This window comes from Leptidea sinapis, chromosome 3 (genome assembly GCF_905404315.1).
Source record: "Leptidea sinapis chromosome 3, ilLepSina1.1, whole genome shotgun sequence".
Lineage (NCBI taxonomy): Eukaryota > Metazoa > Arthropoda > Insecta > Lepidoptera > Pieridae > Leptidea > Leptidea sinapis.
Genome location: NC_066267.1, coordinates 13,046,532 through 13,067,690, shown reverse-complemented (window position 1 = coordinate 13,067,690; position 21,159 = coordinate 13,046,532). Strand labels below are relative to the sequence as shown.

Genomic DNA, 21,159 nt, shown 5'->3' with positions numbered 1-21,159 from the left:
TCACTTCATCTTTAAAACTCAACGTGTACTATTGTGTGTTTCGTAAAAGTGAGTTCCTATAACAATATAGGAATTATTCCTTATGTCAAAATAATATACGATAAGGAACTATGACCACTCTCAGACATGTCGAAAATGATAAATTTCTGTTGGCTCAGACCCACCATTTATTCTTTCAACTAGATGGAGTTTCAGGCCATAATAGTCGTGTAGTAAAGGTGATGTTGACTCAGCATTTTGAAGGAAATTCGTCATTAATGCACTACAATCATTAAGACGTCGAATCCAGCTATGTTTTGAAAGCTATGGTCATCATTTTCAACAATTAAATATTCAGTTAAGGTTTCACCGGATGGTAATAACATAAGAAATTGTTAAAAATATAACATTACTTCCCAGAATTTATGGCTTATTAGCGACACTATCGAATGGTGTAAAATATCAGTGTTATTTTTTTTTTTTCAAATCAAATCCAAGTAATGCAGACGTATTTCTAACTTATTCGACTCCTTGGTATACTTTTCGCTATTCCTGATAGTTTAATATGTCACCATGCACGCCAACTAGAAAAACTCGATTAGTAGGACATAATATAAAAAATTTACCTTTCAGATTAAGGGTGTCGTTAGGCAGGTTGGAGCCCTCCCATGCGGGCGTCAACTTAACCGGCTCATTGCGTAGAAAGGGCGCCTTTTCAGCCTCATCCCAGCCTGCAACAATGCGCTCTAATTAGGGACATGCTCTCTGAAGCGGACTTTTATGAACGGGTCAACGTTCCCACTGGGTTCTATTTTATACTTATTACTTACCAATTGAATATTAATACAATTAATTATAAAAATATAAATTTCATGTGACGCATTTGCACGCACGGCAGGACTGTGAAATTTTTCCTACTTAAGTCGAGATCTATAGAGCGAAATTATACTTTGATCAGACTTTACTTAAATGAAACTTAGCTACTTACTTGGCTTTTGCATTGAGCTGTCTTAGCTTAAAAGCTCATCTTAATTTGAGATGTTAATCAATACATATAAATAAAATTGGAGTGTCCGTTTGTGATATTGAAATAACCGTTTTTTACTGCATGTATATGAATATATATACGGTACATACACCAAAATATTTTTTTTACAATTTTTGTTTTTCTGTCTGTTTGTTCTGGCTAATCTCTGAAATGGCTGGACCTATTTTGACGGGACTTTAATTGGCAGGTGGTTGATGTAATAAGGAGTATCTTAGGCTACGTTTATTAAGAAAATTTCTTTTATTTTAGAAAAATAAAGTAATGTTGCAAAGTCCAAGAAACGATTTAACTCTAAAAATATTTTATATGGCAAAACAACGTTTGCCGGGTCAGCTAGTTGACTATAAAAAAGTAATCAAAGATAACCCTAAGCTTAAACTCAGCTAAGTTTTACGTAAGTAAAGTCTGAGTTAAGTCTTAGTACCCTCTATAAATCTCAGCATAATTGCAGCTAAATTGCATGATATATTTATTAAAGCTTACTTTAGAATTTAACTCTTCTATACGTGTGTATGAGACCCCTGAACCCCTAAACCGCTGGACCAATTTGTATTTTTTATTATGTGTCTATATTTGCATGTACACAATTATATTTATAAAGTGATATCCATCACTTCTGGGATTAATTTTACATATTAAATTTGTAACCAAAATTTATTAACGATGCGGGACTCGAACCCGCAACCTTTCGGGTTCCGTCCGTGCGCTCTTACCAACTGAGCCAACCGTTCTAGTGACACATGATTCGAAAATCTTGGTATGTCTTGTTCTCTACTAACTAAACTAAACTCTCAGGTTGTGTCACTCGAACGCTTGGCTCAGCTGATAACAGCGCACGTACGGAACCCGAAAAACGGTCGCGGGTTCGAGTCTCGCATCGTTCATAAATTTTGGTTACAAATTTAATTTAATTAAGCATTGTATTTGCAGCTATATAGATTTGTGTGCGGTCGGAGTTCGAATTAATTGGGGATGAAAAAAGCTATTTTTTTACATTCACTTTGTAACCTTCTCAGGATCACCAGGGTAACAAAACATCGATATCCATACGATATAAAAAGTAATGGAGCCTTTTAATTATAATTATTATTAATGAAAATATGTGAACTAGAGCTCAAGTTACCTGATGGGAAGTGATCACCTATGCCCAATATATCTATAATACAAAGCAGATAGAAATATTGTTAACAGTGGCACAATATCTACGTTTAAAGTAAGTTAATTTGAACAGGATTTTAATTGGAACATGCGATAAATATTGCTTTAATATAAACATATTGTTATTTTGTGGTGATATCTCTCACTTCTGGGATTAAATATACAAATTTCATTTGTACCAACATTTATGAACGATGCGGGATCCATAAATTTTGATGCAAATTAAATTTGTATAAATGTAAACAGATTGAATGCTGCGGACACAATAAATTAAAATACCACCCTACCCATCTGGAAACTGGACGCTTGGCGTTCATCCAAGTATATTACCAGACAATTTCCTATGGATGAGGAGGACAAAGGAACGTACGAGTCTCCTGATGGTCTCCCACGCTATCTTGCAACACCAGAAGAATAACAGGAGATTAACCTGCCTTAAATCCGAAAACCGAAAATCAACATGGCCGAACGCCGTATTTTTCGTTTTAATCGAATATCTTTTGAATCTTAATATTAACATTTAAACTTTTATAGAATCTTTTCGCCGTATATTTTTTCTTAGATCCATTTGTTCTAGGACTAGCCGTGTCCGTGACTTCGTTCGCGTAAATTGTGCATTCGTATGAATGCTTATTTTTAAAGTAAAACATTATATTTTTCCGTACACAGGTTTTGATCAAATACAAATTATTGTTGCTCCTGCGAGCCTACCATGAACTCTTATTGCGATTCAATTGACAACCTAAAATGAACTGCTTTGCTATTTTGTACCACGACGTGATTAGATCTATCTAATTTAGGTTGACGTCAAATCAACTGATTAAATCGCAATGATGTCAATTGAATGTCAAAAATAATATCAACTGAATCGCAAACTGATTTTGTTCGTTCATTCATTCGTACCATGAGGTGTTATTTCAACCTAAACTGGAAAGCTTATTTGTCAAAGTGACCGATTCGAAAAAAGTTGCTACTTCTTTAGAGGAAAGTAAATCGTGTTTTTTTTTATGGAATAGGAGGACAAACGAGCGTACGGGTCACCTGGTGTTAAGTGATCACCGCCGCCCACATTCTCTTGCAACACCAGAGGAATCACAAGAGCGTTGCCGGCCTTTAAGGAAGGTGGAAGGAAAAAGAAAAGAAAATTTTTATTGATTAAAGATGAGATGAGAATACTTTATTGACTTTTTTGTAAAACAAAATACTGAAAATAATACCAAAAATGAAAATACTAAAGACGAGGCAGTAAGGGCCCGGGCAATAGCCTGTTCGCAAGAACGAATTAAAAAAATGTACTCTGTGGTCCTTTCAAATCAAACATCAATGGAGTTGCGTTCCTAACTCGTTATTTTTACGAAAACACATAAGCAAACATTTAATTTGTAATTTAAAGAACTATATTTATTTATATTACTATTATTTAATAACTATAAAAAAGGGCTTAATGGTTTATAATTTGACGCAATTGCGCAATTTTAAAATGTATTTTTAGTATTTTCTACGCAAAAAAACCGCTAAAATCATATCATTTTAGATTCTTTATAAGCGATCCAAACGCCGCCATTCAGTAAAAGGCACTTCATGGTACGAATTTTAGTGATTCAGTTTGGGTACATAAACTGAACTGCATCGGATTCGCATCGCTTATTAAAAGTTGATGGTAGGCCCTCTGGTTACGATGACGGCTTCGCGTGAAACTTGCGTTCCAGAGATGTACGAAAAACAGACAAGACGAACAATAACTTTTTCATTTTTAAATTTTGAGTTCAATTATTTTTTAATTCTTAAATTTTGAGTCTTTTTAGATAAAGGATCAAAAACACCCTACAACTCTACCTGTCTTATTAATAAACGCGGTAGTTACTGCAAGTTTAAAATTACTTCTCCCTGTCATGTAATTGTAAGTGGCAAAGGTAAGACTAGGACAAAAAGTTTTAAATTTGGAATAACTTTACTTAGCGTTGAGTATTAATACACTACAGGGTTTAATACGACTACATACCAGGGGCGTGCATTCCATATAGGCATTTAGGCAGTGCCTAACTTAAGGCGAAGGGTAAGCAGAAAACACGCAAACAAGCCATTTTTAGACAAGTTTATTAGTGAAATTACACCATTTGGAGCTATGAACACTATTTTATCATATAACACATACCCTTAAGGCTTATTTGTAGGTTTCTAATGTTTGCTGTTGGTTATAAGTTAACACTCCAGAGCTATTTTGAACTACCACTTTTCATTGCAGTTAAACAAGTTTTTTCTCGGCATGACGCATTTGTTTTGTACTTTTTTTTGTGTAGGTACATTTATTCAGATTAGTAATCAATAATGAGAATTGTAAGCATATAAACTGTTTACGCCTGTTAAAATATTACGATTTCCACGCAAGAATTTTGAAAATGTTGGCTTTGTTACATAGATCGCGAGACGGCAGCCGTGAACTCATATCGCTCAAGGTCGCTAGCATTTAGTGTCGCCTTAATAAGAACCTAAATTAATAGATACCACTACTATTAGAGTTAATTTACTTCCGTTATTCTATAACCAAATTTCTATTGAACACACACCCAGTTAGTTTTAGCTTACTGACTTTTAAAACCACAAAATTGCCACGTCGAGAGTAAATTACAACGTCAAACTCTTCGCGATATTTGTGCAATATGGCGCGTGGGGCCCAGAGGCGCGGAGAATGTTCAAAATACTATCTTCGCGCCTCAATAAGGCTACTGGAAACCCAAGCGCTGGCAGCTATTTCGGTCAACGGATCAGCCTTGCTATCCAACGCGGTAATGCTGCCAGTATTCTTGGTTCGTTTCCACGTAATCATAGTTTTAATTTTATGTAGTCGTAGTATTGTAAATATAGTTATAAGATTTGTTTTGTTTGAATAATAAATACCCAAATATTATATTAGGGACGTAGGTACTAGTATCTACAGTGCCTACCTTGCTAGAAAAGTAATGCACGTATCTGCTACATACATAAATAAACTGTTTGATATTATCACCATTCCCATTATTCTCGACCACTCGTTATTAAATTCGAACGCTTGAAACACTGAAATCGGCTCCCATATCGAGAATTTTACACTAGATCGTCTTTTACACTTACGTACATTACATTCGGCCTATAAATATGCAGAGAACCTACTTCATCATTCTCCCTACGCGATCAAAGTAAATTTTCTAGCGAAAAAAAAAGGAAAATCAGAATTTTCTAATCACAATCTTCGCCTGAGCGATATCAAACCACTTATATTACCACGCTTCACTCACAGGGTGTTCCATTAGTTGAGTGCTAATGCCAACAGCGAAATAACAATGGCTGCGTTATCAGGAACTATGTAGCAGTAAAGTTTTATATCTCGGCAGTAAATTGGTACACTTGACCGCATATATCGTATTGAAAGAATTTATTAGAGACATGTTAAGATTAAAAACAGGAAAAAGCTTATATACTAGCTGTATGAGAGTTAACTCTAGTTTTTAGTTTTAGTTTTAGTTTTAACCAAAGTTATGGAACCCTAAAAAAAGACCTTTGGGTCTTTTTGTATTAGTTTTGCTGTAATAGCAAAAATTTACACAAAATGGTTAATTGTAAGATGGCCGCCACGCAAATACACAAAATTGTTGAACGTATTAAAAAAGTATCTAATATATAAAACTCTCGTGTCGCAGTGTTTGTTACAACACTCTTCTGTAACGGCTCAAACGATGTGTATGAAATTTTGTGTGGATATCGGGTAGTTCTGAGAATCGGCCATCATCGATTTTTCATACCCAACTTTTTTTATTATTGAGAAAGAAAGAAAGAAAAATCATTTATTCTGCAACTTAAATCTAGTATACAAGTAGACTTTTTTATTAATTTATATTAACAAGAAGATTTCGAGTTCACCTCAACAAAATACTGATCATACCCACAGGTGATATTATCAGCGCTGATATTGCAATTTTTTATTCATTTATATGGCAATACAAAGTTTGCTGGGTCAGCTAGTATTTATGTAATAACTTGTATGGTAGTAGACTAGTAGGAGTTGAAGTTACGCTGTATAGAAGTCAGCCTAAGTGCCTTTCCACATTTATACGATTGCAGTCTAAACGGCACAGCTCCGCGCCTTGCAAGCTGTTTCACATGTGCACAGTATTTTAAAAATGTTACTTCATCATAAATCTGTAATTTTGTAATGGTAAATTATAGGTTTTTTTACTATCTCAATCTACAAAAGATAATTTTAACTAAAATGCTAACAAAGATATCAAATAAAATTTGAAAACCAAATTTTTATGAACGATGCGGGACTCGAACCCAAGAGACCTCTGGCCGCTGGCGTTCCGTGCCAGTGCTCTCCTATCTGAGCTAACCGTTCGAGTGACGTATCGTCATAAAATCTTGTATGCTTTGTTCAACTCTCGGGTTGTGGCTTCATCTACAGGATCTATTTTACAGTTGATAACCTGCTCAACCCTAATATTTGCATATTAGGAAATTGACTTGAGTTGCCGCTCTTGTAAATCTACACAATTTGTTATGTTTTTAAAGTGATAACCATCACTTCTAGGATTAATACACAAATAAAATTTGAAAACAAATTTTTATGAACGATGTGGGACTCGAACCCATGTGTTTAAGAACATAACGAATTCTTAACAAAGATATACTCAGCATAAAATGTCTATCAATCCTACAAGAATTTATCCAATAATTGCGCGTTAATTATTCTCATCACTGCAATAATTAATATTCACAAAAGCACTGAATATGATGAGTGGTTCAATGTATGTCGGGAACAATATCTCACTCATACTTGTATAAGGCTTTCTGCTCTATTGTATTTTGGTAACCCAGAAATCCGTATTACATCCTGATCGCGTTGAGTATATTTTTAATTATGTTTACTATTATCGCCTTTTTTTGCTGGTTATTTACAAAATAAAATTGTTATCTTTTTATGAAATTAAGGAACGAGACGAGCAGGACGTTCAGCTGATGGTATTTGATACGGGGGTATCAACGGACAAACAGACAACGGGTGTCCAAAAATTGCGGCATTACAATTGCGCTCGTCACCTTGGGACGTAAGATATTAAGTCTCATTTGCCCAATAATTTCACTAACTACGTCGCCCTTCAGACCGAAACATAGAAATGCTTACACATGACTGGTTCACGGCAGCAATAGGCGCCGCTGTGGTACCCATAATCTAGCCGGCATCAAGTGCAAAGGAGCCTCCCACTGGTAATTGAAAAAGGCAAACGGGTCTTCTGATAGAATGTGATGACCACAGCTCGTACCCTCTTGTAATACCAGAGGCATCACAAATCACAAAAGCGTTTCCCGCCTTATAAAGCGTCGTACATATGAATTCGAAATAAACTTTGGTCGAATTTGGCGGGCGTGAATCGAACCGGGGGCTCCATGCGCCTACAGTACCTCTGACACATATATTGTATAGGTACAAGCTTGGCTTATATACATTAAATATATATTATTAGAGCTTAGGTAATTTATAAGTCTAGACATAACATCCTGCTATTAGGCAACGCATGACAACAGGCCAGGTTTATTACTTTAGTGTGCATGACAGCTCGGTCTTAAACTCGCTAAACCTAAACGTACGTAACCTAAAATTTCCTCGAATGGCGACCACGTACCGGAAGCCGCAGTGTTGCTAGTCCTCCCACAAGATGGACCGACGATCTGGTTAATATCGCCGGAATGCATTGGATGAGGGCAGCGCAGGACCGACCGCCGTGGAGATCTTTCGGGGAGGCCTTTGTGCAGCAGTGGACGTCTTCCGGCTGGTGATGAACCTGAACTGAATGTTTTACATTGCTGCTTATTGACCAAGATTATTTTAAACAACCGGAGTACACGCGGCAATGTATAGATATAGCAGACGAAGGTTTTTATGGTGTAATTTGTGGTATGTTCAATATTTCGGTTTTGTTTTTATACGACGTGATGTATAGAACGTCATTGGTGCTACTACACTGTTTACTCTGTGTCTACTCTAAGCTTGAAGGCAATCGATCACAGTTGCCATTGCACTCTTCAAACAACAGATAATTCAAGTGCGTTAACAGTGTTTAAAACATGTTTTCTAGGTCATGTCAAACTGCGGAGGAGTTTCACCAATATAAGGCTTAGTTGCACATATAGCGATCTATGGCAAGAGATAGTTATCTGAGGAAACAGAAAGATTTTTGAGGTGAGGGAAACAAAAAGGAGACTTTTGTTTTGCTCACGAGTGAATTGATAGAAAAATTAATAGAGGATTCTGGATAGGAGACTTAAGGATCGTAATAGATGCCTCACTTCCAGATGTTGAGAATGTTATATCTGGTCATTCAAGAATCCGCTCAAACAGCTTTTCAGTACCTACAACAATTATTAATTATAACGCGAATGTCAAACACTTCTTGCCCGCTATACCTTACGACATCATAACCACCGGTGCACAACGGTGGTTTGTGCAACCATTGAAATTAACGTCCGAGAACTTCAAAAACAAATCACTTTATTCATGTAGGTCACGGAATTGACACTTATGAATTCTTATTGAATCTACCGCTACTTCGTAAAGGGTTGAGCTAATGAGAAGAAGTAGCAAGAAACTCATTGCCACTCTTTTAAATAGAGATTGACATTTTTCGTTTCTTCGTGCCCGATCGTCCCACGGGGTGACGACACAGTGGCGTCGATGGGATACTAAAGAAGTCAGCGGTTTACGGCAGTCTCATGATTAGCCCTTCCCCGGAACACCACCCGCTAGCCGCTGACATCTTGACAGTAGGGATGGTCCATATTAGAAAACTATCGATGTTAACATTGAATCAAAATTGTCGATGTACGATAAATATTGATTGAAAAACATAGATTTGTCCGAAAACATCGATATTTTCAGTAACAAATAAAACTGATTATTATATTAAGAAAATGTGTTTGTTGTTATAAAAATTTTCAAAATAAAGAAAAAAAATAACATTAAAAAAACTTAGCCAGTATTTTTGGGCTCTGTAAAAAGAATAACTTTGACAGTAGACTCATCTAGCGGAAAATAGTAAGTGATATCTAATGACTATGTAACTTGATAGTTGAACCTAGTACATACGATACACACTCTGGCACCGTAAGGAAAAGTTGAAGTTTCGATATTTTATTCTTATAAAATCGATGTGTCGATTATATCGAAATCAACACATCGATATCAAAACATCGATATCAAAACATCGATGTTTTCCACCGAAACATTGATATTTATTCACCATCGATGAATATCGATCATCCCTACTTGACAGTTTCCGTCATGCACGTTCTTGGACAATAAATTCTGCAAGTAAATGAATGCCAAGATTGGAATAACAATCCTGAAATTGACCAATACCTGACGATTTCAAGGTAAACCGTAAATTGCAATAAGAACGATCGAATTCACTCGGGGATAAGACAATAGTGAATAGACGGATGCCATGATAATGACTACGACGTACTCAGCAACGTGAACCGAAATAACCTCAGATCAAATTACGAAACTAAGTACACTTACATTATCATTTAGCAGATACCTCATAGAAGTTGTTTGGTTTTTGATATCATGATTAAATATGCATAAGCGGAGATATTAAGGCCATGCACGTGCTAACTCTGGTATATCTGCTATATACCATGTTACACTCTGTCTACTAATTGGGGAGTTTCCTTAGAGCTTTGAGCATAAATACGGTCAGTTTGTTTGTTTAAATCTTTCCCAAATGTAAAAAAAATCTCATCCGTTAACACAATTTTTTTCTGTGAGCTACCTTTGCGTCCCACTTCAGTAATAGCTTCGATTTTACAACCCTATTCTTTTTTAAATTATCAGTTAAAAAATGACCAGTACGTCTCATATAGTCTGCAAGTCCTAAGTCATCTTTTAAAAAACGCGATATGGTTCTAGGTGTTTCATCTTCATCTCCCGAGGTATATAATAAATAAAACAGTGATTTAAAAAGACAGGTCATTAAATTCATTAGAGCATCGAAGCACCGCCAATGAATAGTTTTATCCTCTTATTAAGTATATGTTTTATGTAATCTTATCGTCGAAAATACAACAGCCCGCTCCAAACATGCGATAATGAAAAAGACCCACTCAGAGGGTAAGAAGGGTCAAATAAGCGGCGACAGTTTCCGTAAAATAATACAAGCATGTGGCGAGAACAATCTTTGCAACTAACTAGGACAGTTTATAGCACGGGTCCACATACAATAATATACTTTATCTGTTTTATATTGCCATACTCTAGTTGGTATACAAATATAATTATTTTTTAGTTCCGGACAAACTTTGAGTTTGCGATGAGAACATAGTGTGTTATTTCTAAGTAATGTATGGTATTCCTCTAGACCTCACTTCTGGGATTAAATAACAGATTTTTATTTACCACAACCTGAGTGACGAGAGTTGAACAAGAGATACGAAGATTTACGGTCGATGCGTCACTCAGACTGTTCGCTCAGTTGGTAAGAGTGAACGGACGGAACACGAGAGGCGCAGGTTCGACTCCCAAATCGTCCATAAATTTTGAGTATAAAACCTAATTCACCATGCGAAGTAAGTTTACGATTCCTACCAAGGGAGCCATTTTAGGCACAAAGCCTAGTTGAAAAATTCCTAACACTGTAAAAGTTTCACGATCACTTAATACACTACCCTTATTCGTAATGGTCCGCTAACTTTAAACAGCCGCTTAGGAGTGTTTTTTCTCATTCTGATTTAGATCAATAGAAGAAGACAGAGTGAGAATTAGCAATGCTTTAAGTTAGCAGACTGTTATTAATAAGGGGGTACTACTTTACCAGAGCGAACGTTTTTTAAATATTTCGAGAAAAGAGCGTTATTGAAATATCGTATTCTTGTATAGTACTGAGTACCAATTAAATAAAATTAACACTTCAATGTACTTTAATAACTACTGCGCATAAAATAAAGTATATTTTTCATTCATACGTATATTAAAACGTGACCCACAAAAGGGGCAGCACTCTGCACGAGCATGCCCCATTGAGACTGAAACAATAGCGTTGTATTATAGTTCAGTATTTCACCTTTAAAAGGCACTACGATCCTTGCTAACTCTTCACTTAAGAATTTTGCCTCCTTTTAAAATGAACATAGAATTTACTTATGCGTTATTTTTTCCTTTTCGCAACGAATTAACACTTGCCGGCTGAGATTTTATTAGATCCAAGCTAAATCTGGGGGCCTACTCCTAAAATCGATATTCGATATATCGTGGCATAAGTCGTGTCGAAACCGAAAGGATAGTTGAACGTTTTTCGAAAACATTATTCGATATTATCGGTCCTAACCCTACTCTTAGTTGAAAATGTCAGAGGCGAATATTCGAATTTGACAAATAATCAAACGTCACTTTTACGATAATCTCACCGACACATTCTAAGCTGTCGTTGCTATTATCGTTTTAAGTCGTAGTTGTACTTTTATTTTGATTGTGGAGTTAATTTCTTGAGTCTTTTGGTGCACATTAAATAAATAAACATTCGCCAAATATTTAAACATTAATTCATATTCAACAGGATTTTTTTACTACCAAGTGATTTAATTCGTTTTATTGATCGTTTATGCGTAGAAAGTAATGCAAATGGCCGCCTGACAAATAGGAAGTCGTATTTTGTATTGTTTATTAGATTTTAAATAGTCATATTATATTCATTACATAATTCTAGAATATGTACATTTGGTATAAATGATGTAAATTGTTGGGGCAGAGTCTGGCATAGTCCTTTGCGTCTAAACTATGTTTTGACTTTTGACACTTATCGGCGACATCGCACAGATAATATTTAGTTTTTTCAAGGTTTGCACATATTCATTCACACTAACATCGTAAAAACATCAAAATATTAGTCTATGGTTACGACAAACGACAAGGAATTCGAACATTTTTTGAGTACAGAGTAGGGTAGTTGCGATATATTCGGAGTATTATCGTACCGTTCCGAATGTATCGTTGTCGATTTTGCGTGTAGACCTCCTGGCCACGTTTCACTGTCGCTCATTCATTCAGGCTATAGCTGTTAGGCAACGCATGACAACAGGCCAAGTTTATTATTACTTTAGTGTGCATGACAGCTACGCCACTACGATATTCAAATATTTTTAATCAAAATAAGATTAAAAATCACTCATTTATATATTTTTATATTACAGAAATCACTTATTGCAAGTCAATTACTACCCCTCATTCGAAACAGTATATCTCAGACCTAAAAATAACGGGCGCAAGAAAACCAGCGGTCTTATTTTTTAATTAAGTAACAATAATATGTAATATCGTATTATAAAGTTTATAATTAAATAGTCTGAGGGCGTTCCATCCATTCCCAGTTTATAGATAAGTCAGTCACTTTATTTTAGTGTACGATCGTTGCTGAAAATATAGGCTGGCAGTTGGCCACTATTTTTTTCGACGCGTTTACAGGTTTTGTCTATCTATATAATAATATTAAATCAATTGTTATTTAGATCTGCACGAAGCTTGAATGGATACGTATGTATGTCTATGTAATGTTGGATGTTATGAAATGAACTTTGTAATGTAATGATAATAAAATTATAGTTAATCGGTGGTAGAAATATTATAAGGTAAAAGTAGATAGGAGCATCACACCATACAGTTAGTTTTACTCTATTTTGTAGTAGTGGTGTGCAACTACCTTTATTTTTTTAAGTTTTATTTTAAAGGGCATATTGTGATGTCATTTCTTTGGCAATAACATCTCAGATTCTAAACAATGCGCTTAGTTTAAACCTAATTGAATAAAGTTTATTTGACTTTGATTATCTAAATAATTATCTAAGGATTTAACTTTCAAATAGCGGCATAGTGCGAGTCGGGCTCGCCCGTAAAGGGTTCCGTAGCAGCAAGTAACAGAATATAAAAAATCGTCGTAACTTTGATCGATGTTTTAATAATAGTATATTTTTACTCAATTAAGTTATTGATAATAAAATTTATGACGTATTAAAAAAAAACTACTTACTAGATCTCGTTCAAACCAATTTTCGGTGGTAGTTTGCATGGTAATGTACTTCATTATATTATTATATATTTTAGTTTTATCATTCTCTTATTTTAAAAATTACAGGGCACACATTTTACCACTTTGAAAGTGTCTCTCGCGCAAAATATTCAGTTTAGAAAAAAATTGTATTCATTAATACACCCACCATACGTATGTGTTTCATGAAAAACAAATTTTAACTTACAGTATGGGGAACCCTAAAAATTAATTGTTTTTTTTCTGTTGAAATCTTAATGCGGTTTACAGAATACATCTACTTACTAAGTTTCAACAGTATAGTTCTTATAGTTTCGGTAAAAAGTGGCTGTGCCATACGAACGGACAGACAGACAGTCATGACGAATCTATAATAGTTCCATTTGGCATTTGGCTGTGGAACCCTAAAAAGTGCAAAAAAATCATAATACATGATTCTGGGTGCCATAAAATTGTACACACTTTGCTTTATTGCAAAATCAATATGATAAAGATTGTTAACGCCTGTAACAGCTGAGAGGAGGAGACGGCGGGGGAGAGGGGAAGCGACCAGTTTTTAGAACCTGCGCCGACATACGCGGGAGAGACCGCCATCGCCCGGCCGTAATGAGAGAGACCGCCATCGCCCGGCCGTAATGAGAGACGTCCTTGTTTAGCATTATATTTAATCTATACCTAATAATCTTGTTAATATAAATCTAGAAGTTTAAGTTTTGTTTTAATTATAAACAAAAAGTGGCGACCGTGACAGGACGGAGTACTCTAAAAGATAATATTCTTTTAATAAGCATTACGCTGCCGGCGACTTAAAAAGTGCCACGTGATTGACACGACGAACAAGACGTTGGAACTTGGAACATCGATGAGAATTAGATCTACGTTTGATTTTGGATAATTTGAGATTACTGCTATTGGAGCCTGATGAACCAGTGGAGATCCAGAGGTCTAATCCGAGGAAAGTAAGCCTGTTCCATACTTAAAGCTGTTCCAAAGCATTCCTTTGTTCCACTCATATATCGCATTTAGTTTGTGTGCAGTAGCCGTTATGTTATTCATTTAATTTAGCGATTTTAAATAGTACTCAAGCGTTAGATATTTAATAATTTATATATCTAATCAAGCTTACATTGAGGCTATAAATGTTAAAGCTTTAAATTGCATGCAAACGATAAGCATCATATCAGCTATCTACCTATTGCCTATATTGTATTTGATTTTAATAATTCTGCCAGTTTTCTTATAAATCAATTTACTGTATCGCTGCCAGTTAGCGGCTTATTTGCTACGCTTCTTATACATCACTCTATTTCTTTATTTCTCTTTATTTAGCAAATCATTTCATTTTGCCTAATTTGTTCCGTATATAGCTTACATTTATAGCTAGTTTCTTGCATAACAAGGTCATAATTAACCCTTTTAAAAATAAATTTGTTCAACACAATATAAAACGTTTTGTCAACTTATTCCAGCGTTCGAAAGATCGAGTTGTTTGGTGTTTCTGTATAATCCGCTGTGCTGTAAGGCGCTGTGTGCGAATACCCGTTGCCGTTGGACTTTAGACTCCGGCACAACAATACATCACGGAGCATCTAACCGTCGGAGCGGCGTAGCGGCGACTGGATTTGAAGTGATCTGTTTATCTCCTTGTACTCGTCAGGTTTGAGTGCGCTGCATTAATCGTTCTACTTTATTTACATGGTTTGCGCTTAGAATTCCTTAATAAATTCGTACATTGTCTATTTATATTTGAAATATTTATGATAATTTGTACCACAAAATGACTGAATCTAAAGCCGATAGTCAAGGAAAGGTTGATTTATCTAATTTAATAAAACAAAGAGGAATAATTAAAGGAAGATTAACAAATTTTTCGACTTACCTATTTACCTTACAAAGTTTAAAAGAAATATCTTTAGTAAAATATAAAGAAATAGAATTAAAATTAAACAAATGTCAGACATTACTTAATGATTATGAAGTTATACAAGATAAAATTGATTTATTACATACTGATACAGAGGAACAAATAAAAGAAAGAGATATGATTGAGAATCAATTTTTAAGTTTGATATCTACTTGTCAGGATCTTTTAGATAAACGCCCAAATGAAAATCAAAGGTTAGGGAACCAGGGGTCTGATTTTAGTAGTTGCCATTCCTTTTCGACTAATTCTATTAAGCTACCTACAATAAAGTTACCGACTTTTGATGGAAATTATTTGTTTTGGATGGAATTCAGGGACACATTTGAATCGGTTATACATAGCAATGAAGGGATTCCGCCGATAAATAAATTTCATTACTTGCGTTCATGTTTAGAAGGGAGCGCATCTGTTGTCATAAAGTCGATAGAATTTAGTGCTAAAAATTATAAGATTGCATGGGATCTCTTATGTGAAAGATTTGGAAACAAAAATATTTTAATGAACAATCATTTAAAGGCGTTGTTCAGTATTGAACCATTGCGAACGGAATCATTTAAAGCGTTGCGGTTTGTTATCGATCATGTGTCTAAGCATTTACGTGCTCTTGAATCGCTTGGCCAGCCTATTGATCAATGGGATGCCCTTATAATATACATGGTGTCCGTAAAATTGGACATACACACGAGTAGAAAATGGGAGGAGTACAAGGGTAATCTAAACGAGTTACCTTCGTTGAGTGAATTTTTTTCATTCCTGCGTAGTCGTGCTGACGTGCTGGAAACTTCCTATAGTACTAACCGGTCTGAGAAGGTGATAGATAAACCAAAGTCTATCACTCAGTCTAGAAGTTTTGTAGTGTCACATGATAAAAAGGATAACAAAAGAGGTTGTATTGTGTGTAACGATGAACATCCTTTACATGCATGCTCTAAGTTTAAAAATATGAGTATCGATGATCGTTACAATGAAGTTACTAAATTAAAATTATGTAAAAATTGTCTGCGCAGTGGTCACAACGCATATCAATGCCAGCTCAAAGGACTGTGTCTCACATGCAAAAAGAAACATAATACACTAATACATAAACCAACCCTGTCGTATGCAGAACTTCAACCCACGACTTCGTCTTCCCTACCCGTGTCTCTTACGCTGTCTTCATCAGCCGGCCAAGTGTTACTGTGTACAGCTGTAGTAGAATTAATTGTAAACGACAATATTTATCAAGCTCGCGCTCTTCTAGATATGGGCAGTCAGTCTTCATTCGTTACCGAAAATTTAAAGAAAAATCTAGGGTTGTCTATTGATGATTCTAGTTCGGTTAACGTTTATGGAATTAATAATGTGGGCTGTAGGATTTATAAAAAATGTGAAATCAAAGTTAAATCAAGAGTTATGTCTTTTGAGATAAATGTCAAATGTTTGGTAGTGCCACAAATAACTGGTATTTTACCAAACTCAGTGATTAACACTGAATTAATAAATATACCTAACAATATTCAATTAGCTGACCCTAAATATTTCTCACCGGCTGATATAGACATACTGTTGGGTGCGGATGTATATTGGGAGATAGTCGGATCGAATATAATTAAACTCGGTTCGAATAAACCGGTGCTTCAAGAGTCTAAGCTCGGATGGCTTGTAGGTGGTCCCTTAGCAACAAGTCAGTCAATCTCATGTAAAGTTCATTGCAATTTTTCTCAGGAAATAAAGGATTCATTAGAAAGATTTTGGAACATTGATGACTTACCACAAACAAAAACATATTCTGTTGAAGAGCAGCTTTGTGAAGATGATTTTAAAAAGAATGTTTGTCGTCTGCCAAATGGCAGATTTTCTGTTCACATGCCTTTAAAGGAAGGACCAGAGAAAGCACTCGGTGATTCCTATTATATTGCTAAAAAATGCTTGGAAAGCCTAGAAAGAAAATTTATTAAACAACCAAGTTTAAAGGAAAAGTATAAAGAATTTATCAATGAATATGCTGATTTAGGACATCTAACTAAAATCAATCGACCAGAGTTTGGATACTTTATGCCACATCATGCTGTAATCCGCGAGAAATCTGAAACCACTAAATTAAGGGTGGTGTTCAACGCTTCGTCTAAAACTCATACAGGGAAATCACTCAATGATATTCTTATGGTCGGCCCAGTTGTGCAAAGTGACCTAATATCTATATTGCTTCGTTTTCGTGAGCATAAATATGTTCTAACAGGCGACATCGAGAAAATGTTCAGGCAAACCGAAATCACACCGTCGCAGCGTCATCTTCAGCTCATTTTGTGGCGTGAAGATTGTAATCAGCCTATTGATATTTTGCGTCTAAATACAGTAACCTATGGTACTGCGTCTGCGCCCTTTCTCAGTTCTCGGTGTCTCCTACAATTAGCTAATGAATGTGACGATGAATCTATTGCTCGTATAATCAAAAGCGATTTCTACGCTGATGATCTTAATACAGGCGCAGATACCGTAGAGCGCCTGCAACACATTTACAAAAATGTTGTCGAAGTTCTTGACTCAGCGTGTTTACCTATAAGAAAATTTCGTACTAACTGTCCTCAATTATTTCATAATGAAACTGATTCGGGAAAACCCATGGATTTTTATAAAGATTCCAGTGTCTTGGGTCTGAATTGGTCACCTACAGCGGATCAATTACAATTTTCAACAGATCTGACTCCATCCCCTCAGATCACCAAAAGAACTGTCATATCCACGACATGTAAGGTTTTTGATCCATTAGGGTTGCTATGTCCTTGTGTTATTATAGCAAAAATTATTTTACAGGAATTGTGGTCTTCCAAGTTAGATTGGGATGATCCCGTTCCTTTGAACTTTTGCAAAAATTGGTCAAGTCTTTTAAAAGAATTTTTACACCTGTCAAACATTAAGATCCCGCGACGGGTTCTGTCTGAAAACCCGAGATCTCTAGAGCTGCATTGTTTTGTAGATGCCTCCCAACAAGCCTACGCGGCTTGTGTGTACGTACGTTCTCAAAATCAGGACAGAAGTATCACGGTTAGGCTGCTATGCGCAAAGGCAAGAGTTGCTCCTCTACACTCTACCACCATTCCTCGGCTGGAATTATGTGGTGCTCTGTTAGGGTCTCGCTTATGCTTTAAGGTTTTACAGTCATGGCGGGGTAACTTTAGCCAAAAATATCTATGGACGGATTCAACAATTGTTTTAGCTTGGTTGAAGACCCAAACTAAGGATCTCAAGGTATTTGTGTGTAATCGGGTAAATGAAATTAATAAACTTACCAGCGGATTTATATTTCGGCATGTACCCACAGATAAAAACCCGGCAGACCTGGCGTCTCGCAGCGTAAGTCCCAGTCAGCTCGAAGCTTCTGCCCTCTGGTGGGAAGGGCCGTCGTTCCTACGGAATGATGAATCCTACTGGCCGAAAACCGCTCATACTCACATTCCTATACACTTACCCGAGGTAAAAGACATAATTAAATGCCACGTCTCAGCTAACGATGCTCTAAAATTTGACAAATATTCTAACCTTAACAGAATGAAGAGGATTTATGGCTACGTATTACGTTTTTTATCAAATTGTAAAAATAAAAATAATAAAATAATTGGTCCTTTAGATGCTAATGAATTGAATCAATCTTTACAATTATTAATTAAATGTAGTCAACAGGAATGTTTCAATGAAGAGATAAAATTAATTTCAAATAATAAAGCTCTCAATCGTAAGTCTAAATTAATAACACTAAATTGCTTTATCGACTCACACGGCTTGCTAAGAATTGGGGGTCGTATTCAAAACTCTGAATTTGAATACGATAAAAAACACCCGTTGATTTTGGATTCAAAGCATCATTTCACTAAATTACTATTTAAAAACGAACACGAAAAGTTGTTTCATGCCGGTCCTCAGCATCTACTTGCCTCTATAAGAGAGAGTTTCTGGCCCATCGGTGGTCGACATCTGGCACGTAGTACGACGAAGCAGTGCATGATTTGTTTTCGTTTGCGTGGACAAACATTGCAACCTATAATGGGCAACTTACCTGCTGAAAGAACCTACTCTTCGTTTCCATTCTATTCGTGTGGGGTGGATTTTGCCGGACCATTTATGATTTCCAGTCGAAAAGGAAAGGGCAACCGCATTTCTAAATGTTATTTGTGTTTATTTATATGTTTAGCATCAAAAGCACTTCACCTGGAAGTAGTTAGTGACTTAAGCACGGAGTCATTCATTTTGTCATTGCGAAGGTTCGTTTCTAGAAGAGGCAAACCATATTCAATATTTTGTGATAATGGCAGCAATTTTAAGGGTGCAAACAATGAGATAAGTAGATTACTTAAATCTAGTCGTGAGCATTTAACCAATTTTGCCTCTAATGAAGGATTTAGATTCATATTTAGTCCCGCTTATTCTCCACATTTTGGAGGTATTTGGGAGGCTGGCGTGAAGTCAGCAAAGCATCATTTGCGTCGTGTCGCTGGCAATGCTTCTCTCACTTTTGAGGAACTAGCGACGCTGTTCACACAGATTGAAGCGATATTGAATTCTCGCCCTTTAACCCCTCTTTCTGCTGATCCTACAGATCCTACTCCATTAACCCCTGGGCATTTCTTAATTGGAAGACCTATGAGCGCGGTGCCTACGCTTCCTATCACGGCAAAGCACCCCAACCGGTTCCAGCTCATTGAGCAATTAAGGCAACACTTTTGGCAGAGGTGGCGCCGGGAGTTTATAGCAGAGCTTCAACAGCGAACTAAGTGGAGAACTAAGACAAAGGAGCTTCAGATTGGAGACTTAGTATTACTTAAAGAAGATAATATTCCTCCACTTCAATGGCGTCTAGCACGCATCGCTAAATTATACCCTGGATCGGATGGAGTAAGCAGAGTCGCAGATGTCCTTACTACAAAGGGCACAATAAAAAGAGCTATCCACAAGATGTGTGTAATTCCTGCCAAAGATGATGTTAAAACAAACTAGGTACTCGGACGCTGTACTGGGCCACATTCAATCCTATTGAAAGCAGTACTTTCAAGGCCCGGAGGATGTTAACGCCTGTAACAGCTGAGAGGAGGAGACGGCGGGGGAGAGGGGAAGCGACCAGTTTTTAGAACCTGCGCCGACATACGCGGGAGAGACCGCCATCGCCCGGCCGTAATGAGAGAGACCGCCATCGCCCGGCCGTAATGAGAGACGTCCTTGTTTAGCATTATATTTAATCTATACCTAATAATCTTGTTAATATAAATCTAGAAGTTTAAGTTTTGTTTTAATTATAAACAAAGATACTATATTAAACAGATTTATTCGTAATTCGACGTATTTCCCATTGGCAGGTATCAGAGGTGACTATTTTTGATAATTTTAACCCCCATATATGCAAAAGTGAACCATTTTTGAGTTATCAGATTTATCATCTTTTTTCAAAATAAGTCAAAAATGCATTATAAAAAAAATATTAAAAAAAAAAGTATCAATTTGAATCTCATTCTTCTTCTAACTTATAAAAAAATCAAACACTGGCTATTTATCAATATTAAAACAATAATTATCGGTCCAAATTTAAAACTGCGAAACGAAAACCGATATTATTATTTGTATATTTTTTTTTTTGAGATTTTTATCACTAAAATGCCTGTATAAGTGAATACACAATGGATGCGTAAATTTAATAGTACCTACTCCCCGCTATACAGCATATACTGCGACCCAAATATCTCAGGCTCAAAGCATAGCTGGAGTATTCAAGTTTCGGGCAATGCAAATAGCTAACCTATTATACAGGATCGTCATAGCATTCCGTTTTAGTTTGATATGGTTACATAATATTAAATAAATATCACCACACTTTAATTTTAGCTCGTAAATATGCTCACATCTAATATATAAAATTCTCATATCGCGGTGTTTGTAGTTAAACTCCTTCGAAACGCCTTGAGCGATTCTCATAAAATTTTGAGTGTATTGGGTAGGTCTGAGAATAGGACATC

At 36.0% G+C, this 21,159-nt stretch overlaps 2 protein-coding genes across 5 annotated transcripts in view; one reads left to right on the top strand and one right to left on the bottom strand.

The window, feature by feature from the left end:
• LOC126979537 (equilibrative nucleoside transporter 1) overlaps nt 1-21,159 on the bottom strand; it is a 72,353-nt gene that overhangs the window by 32,646 nt on the left and 18,548 nt on the right. For 3 of the 4 annotated variants that reach the window (XM_050828885.1, XM_050828884.1, XM_050828886.1), the window contains exon 3: nt 606-710. The exons of the other annotated variant lie outside the window; for it this stretch is intronic. In XM_050828885.1, the coding sequence (XP_050684842.1) occupies nt 606-710 (105 nt within the window). The remainder of the gene's footprint in view (nt 1-605; nt 711-21,159) is intronic. 4 annotated transcript variants of the gene reach the window in all.
• On the top strand, nt 13,886-20,322 carry LOC126979538 (uncharacterized). The gene is made up of 3 exons (XM_050828887.1): nt 13,886-14,213; nt 14,724-14,911; nt 18,480-20,322. Exon 3 carries the CDS (start codon nt 18,707-18,709, stop codon nt 20,147-20,149), a length of 1,443 nt encoding a protein of 480 aa, XP_050684844.1. The 5' UTR covers nt 13,886-14,213; nt 14,724-14,911; nt 18,480-18,706; the 3' UTR covers nt 20,150-20,322.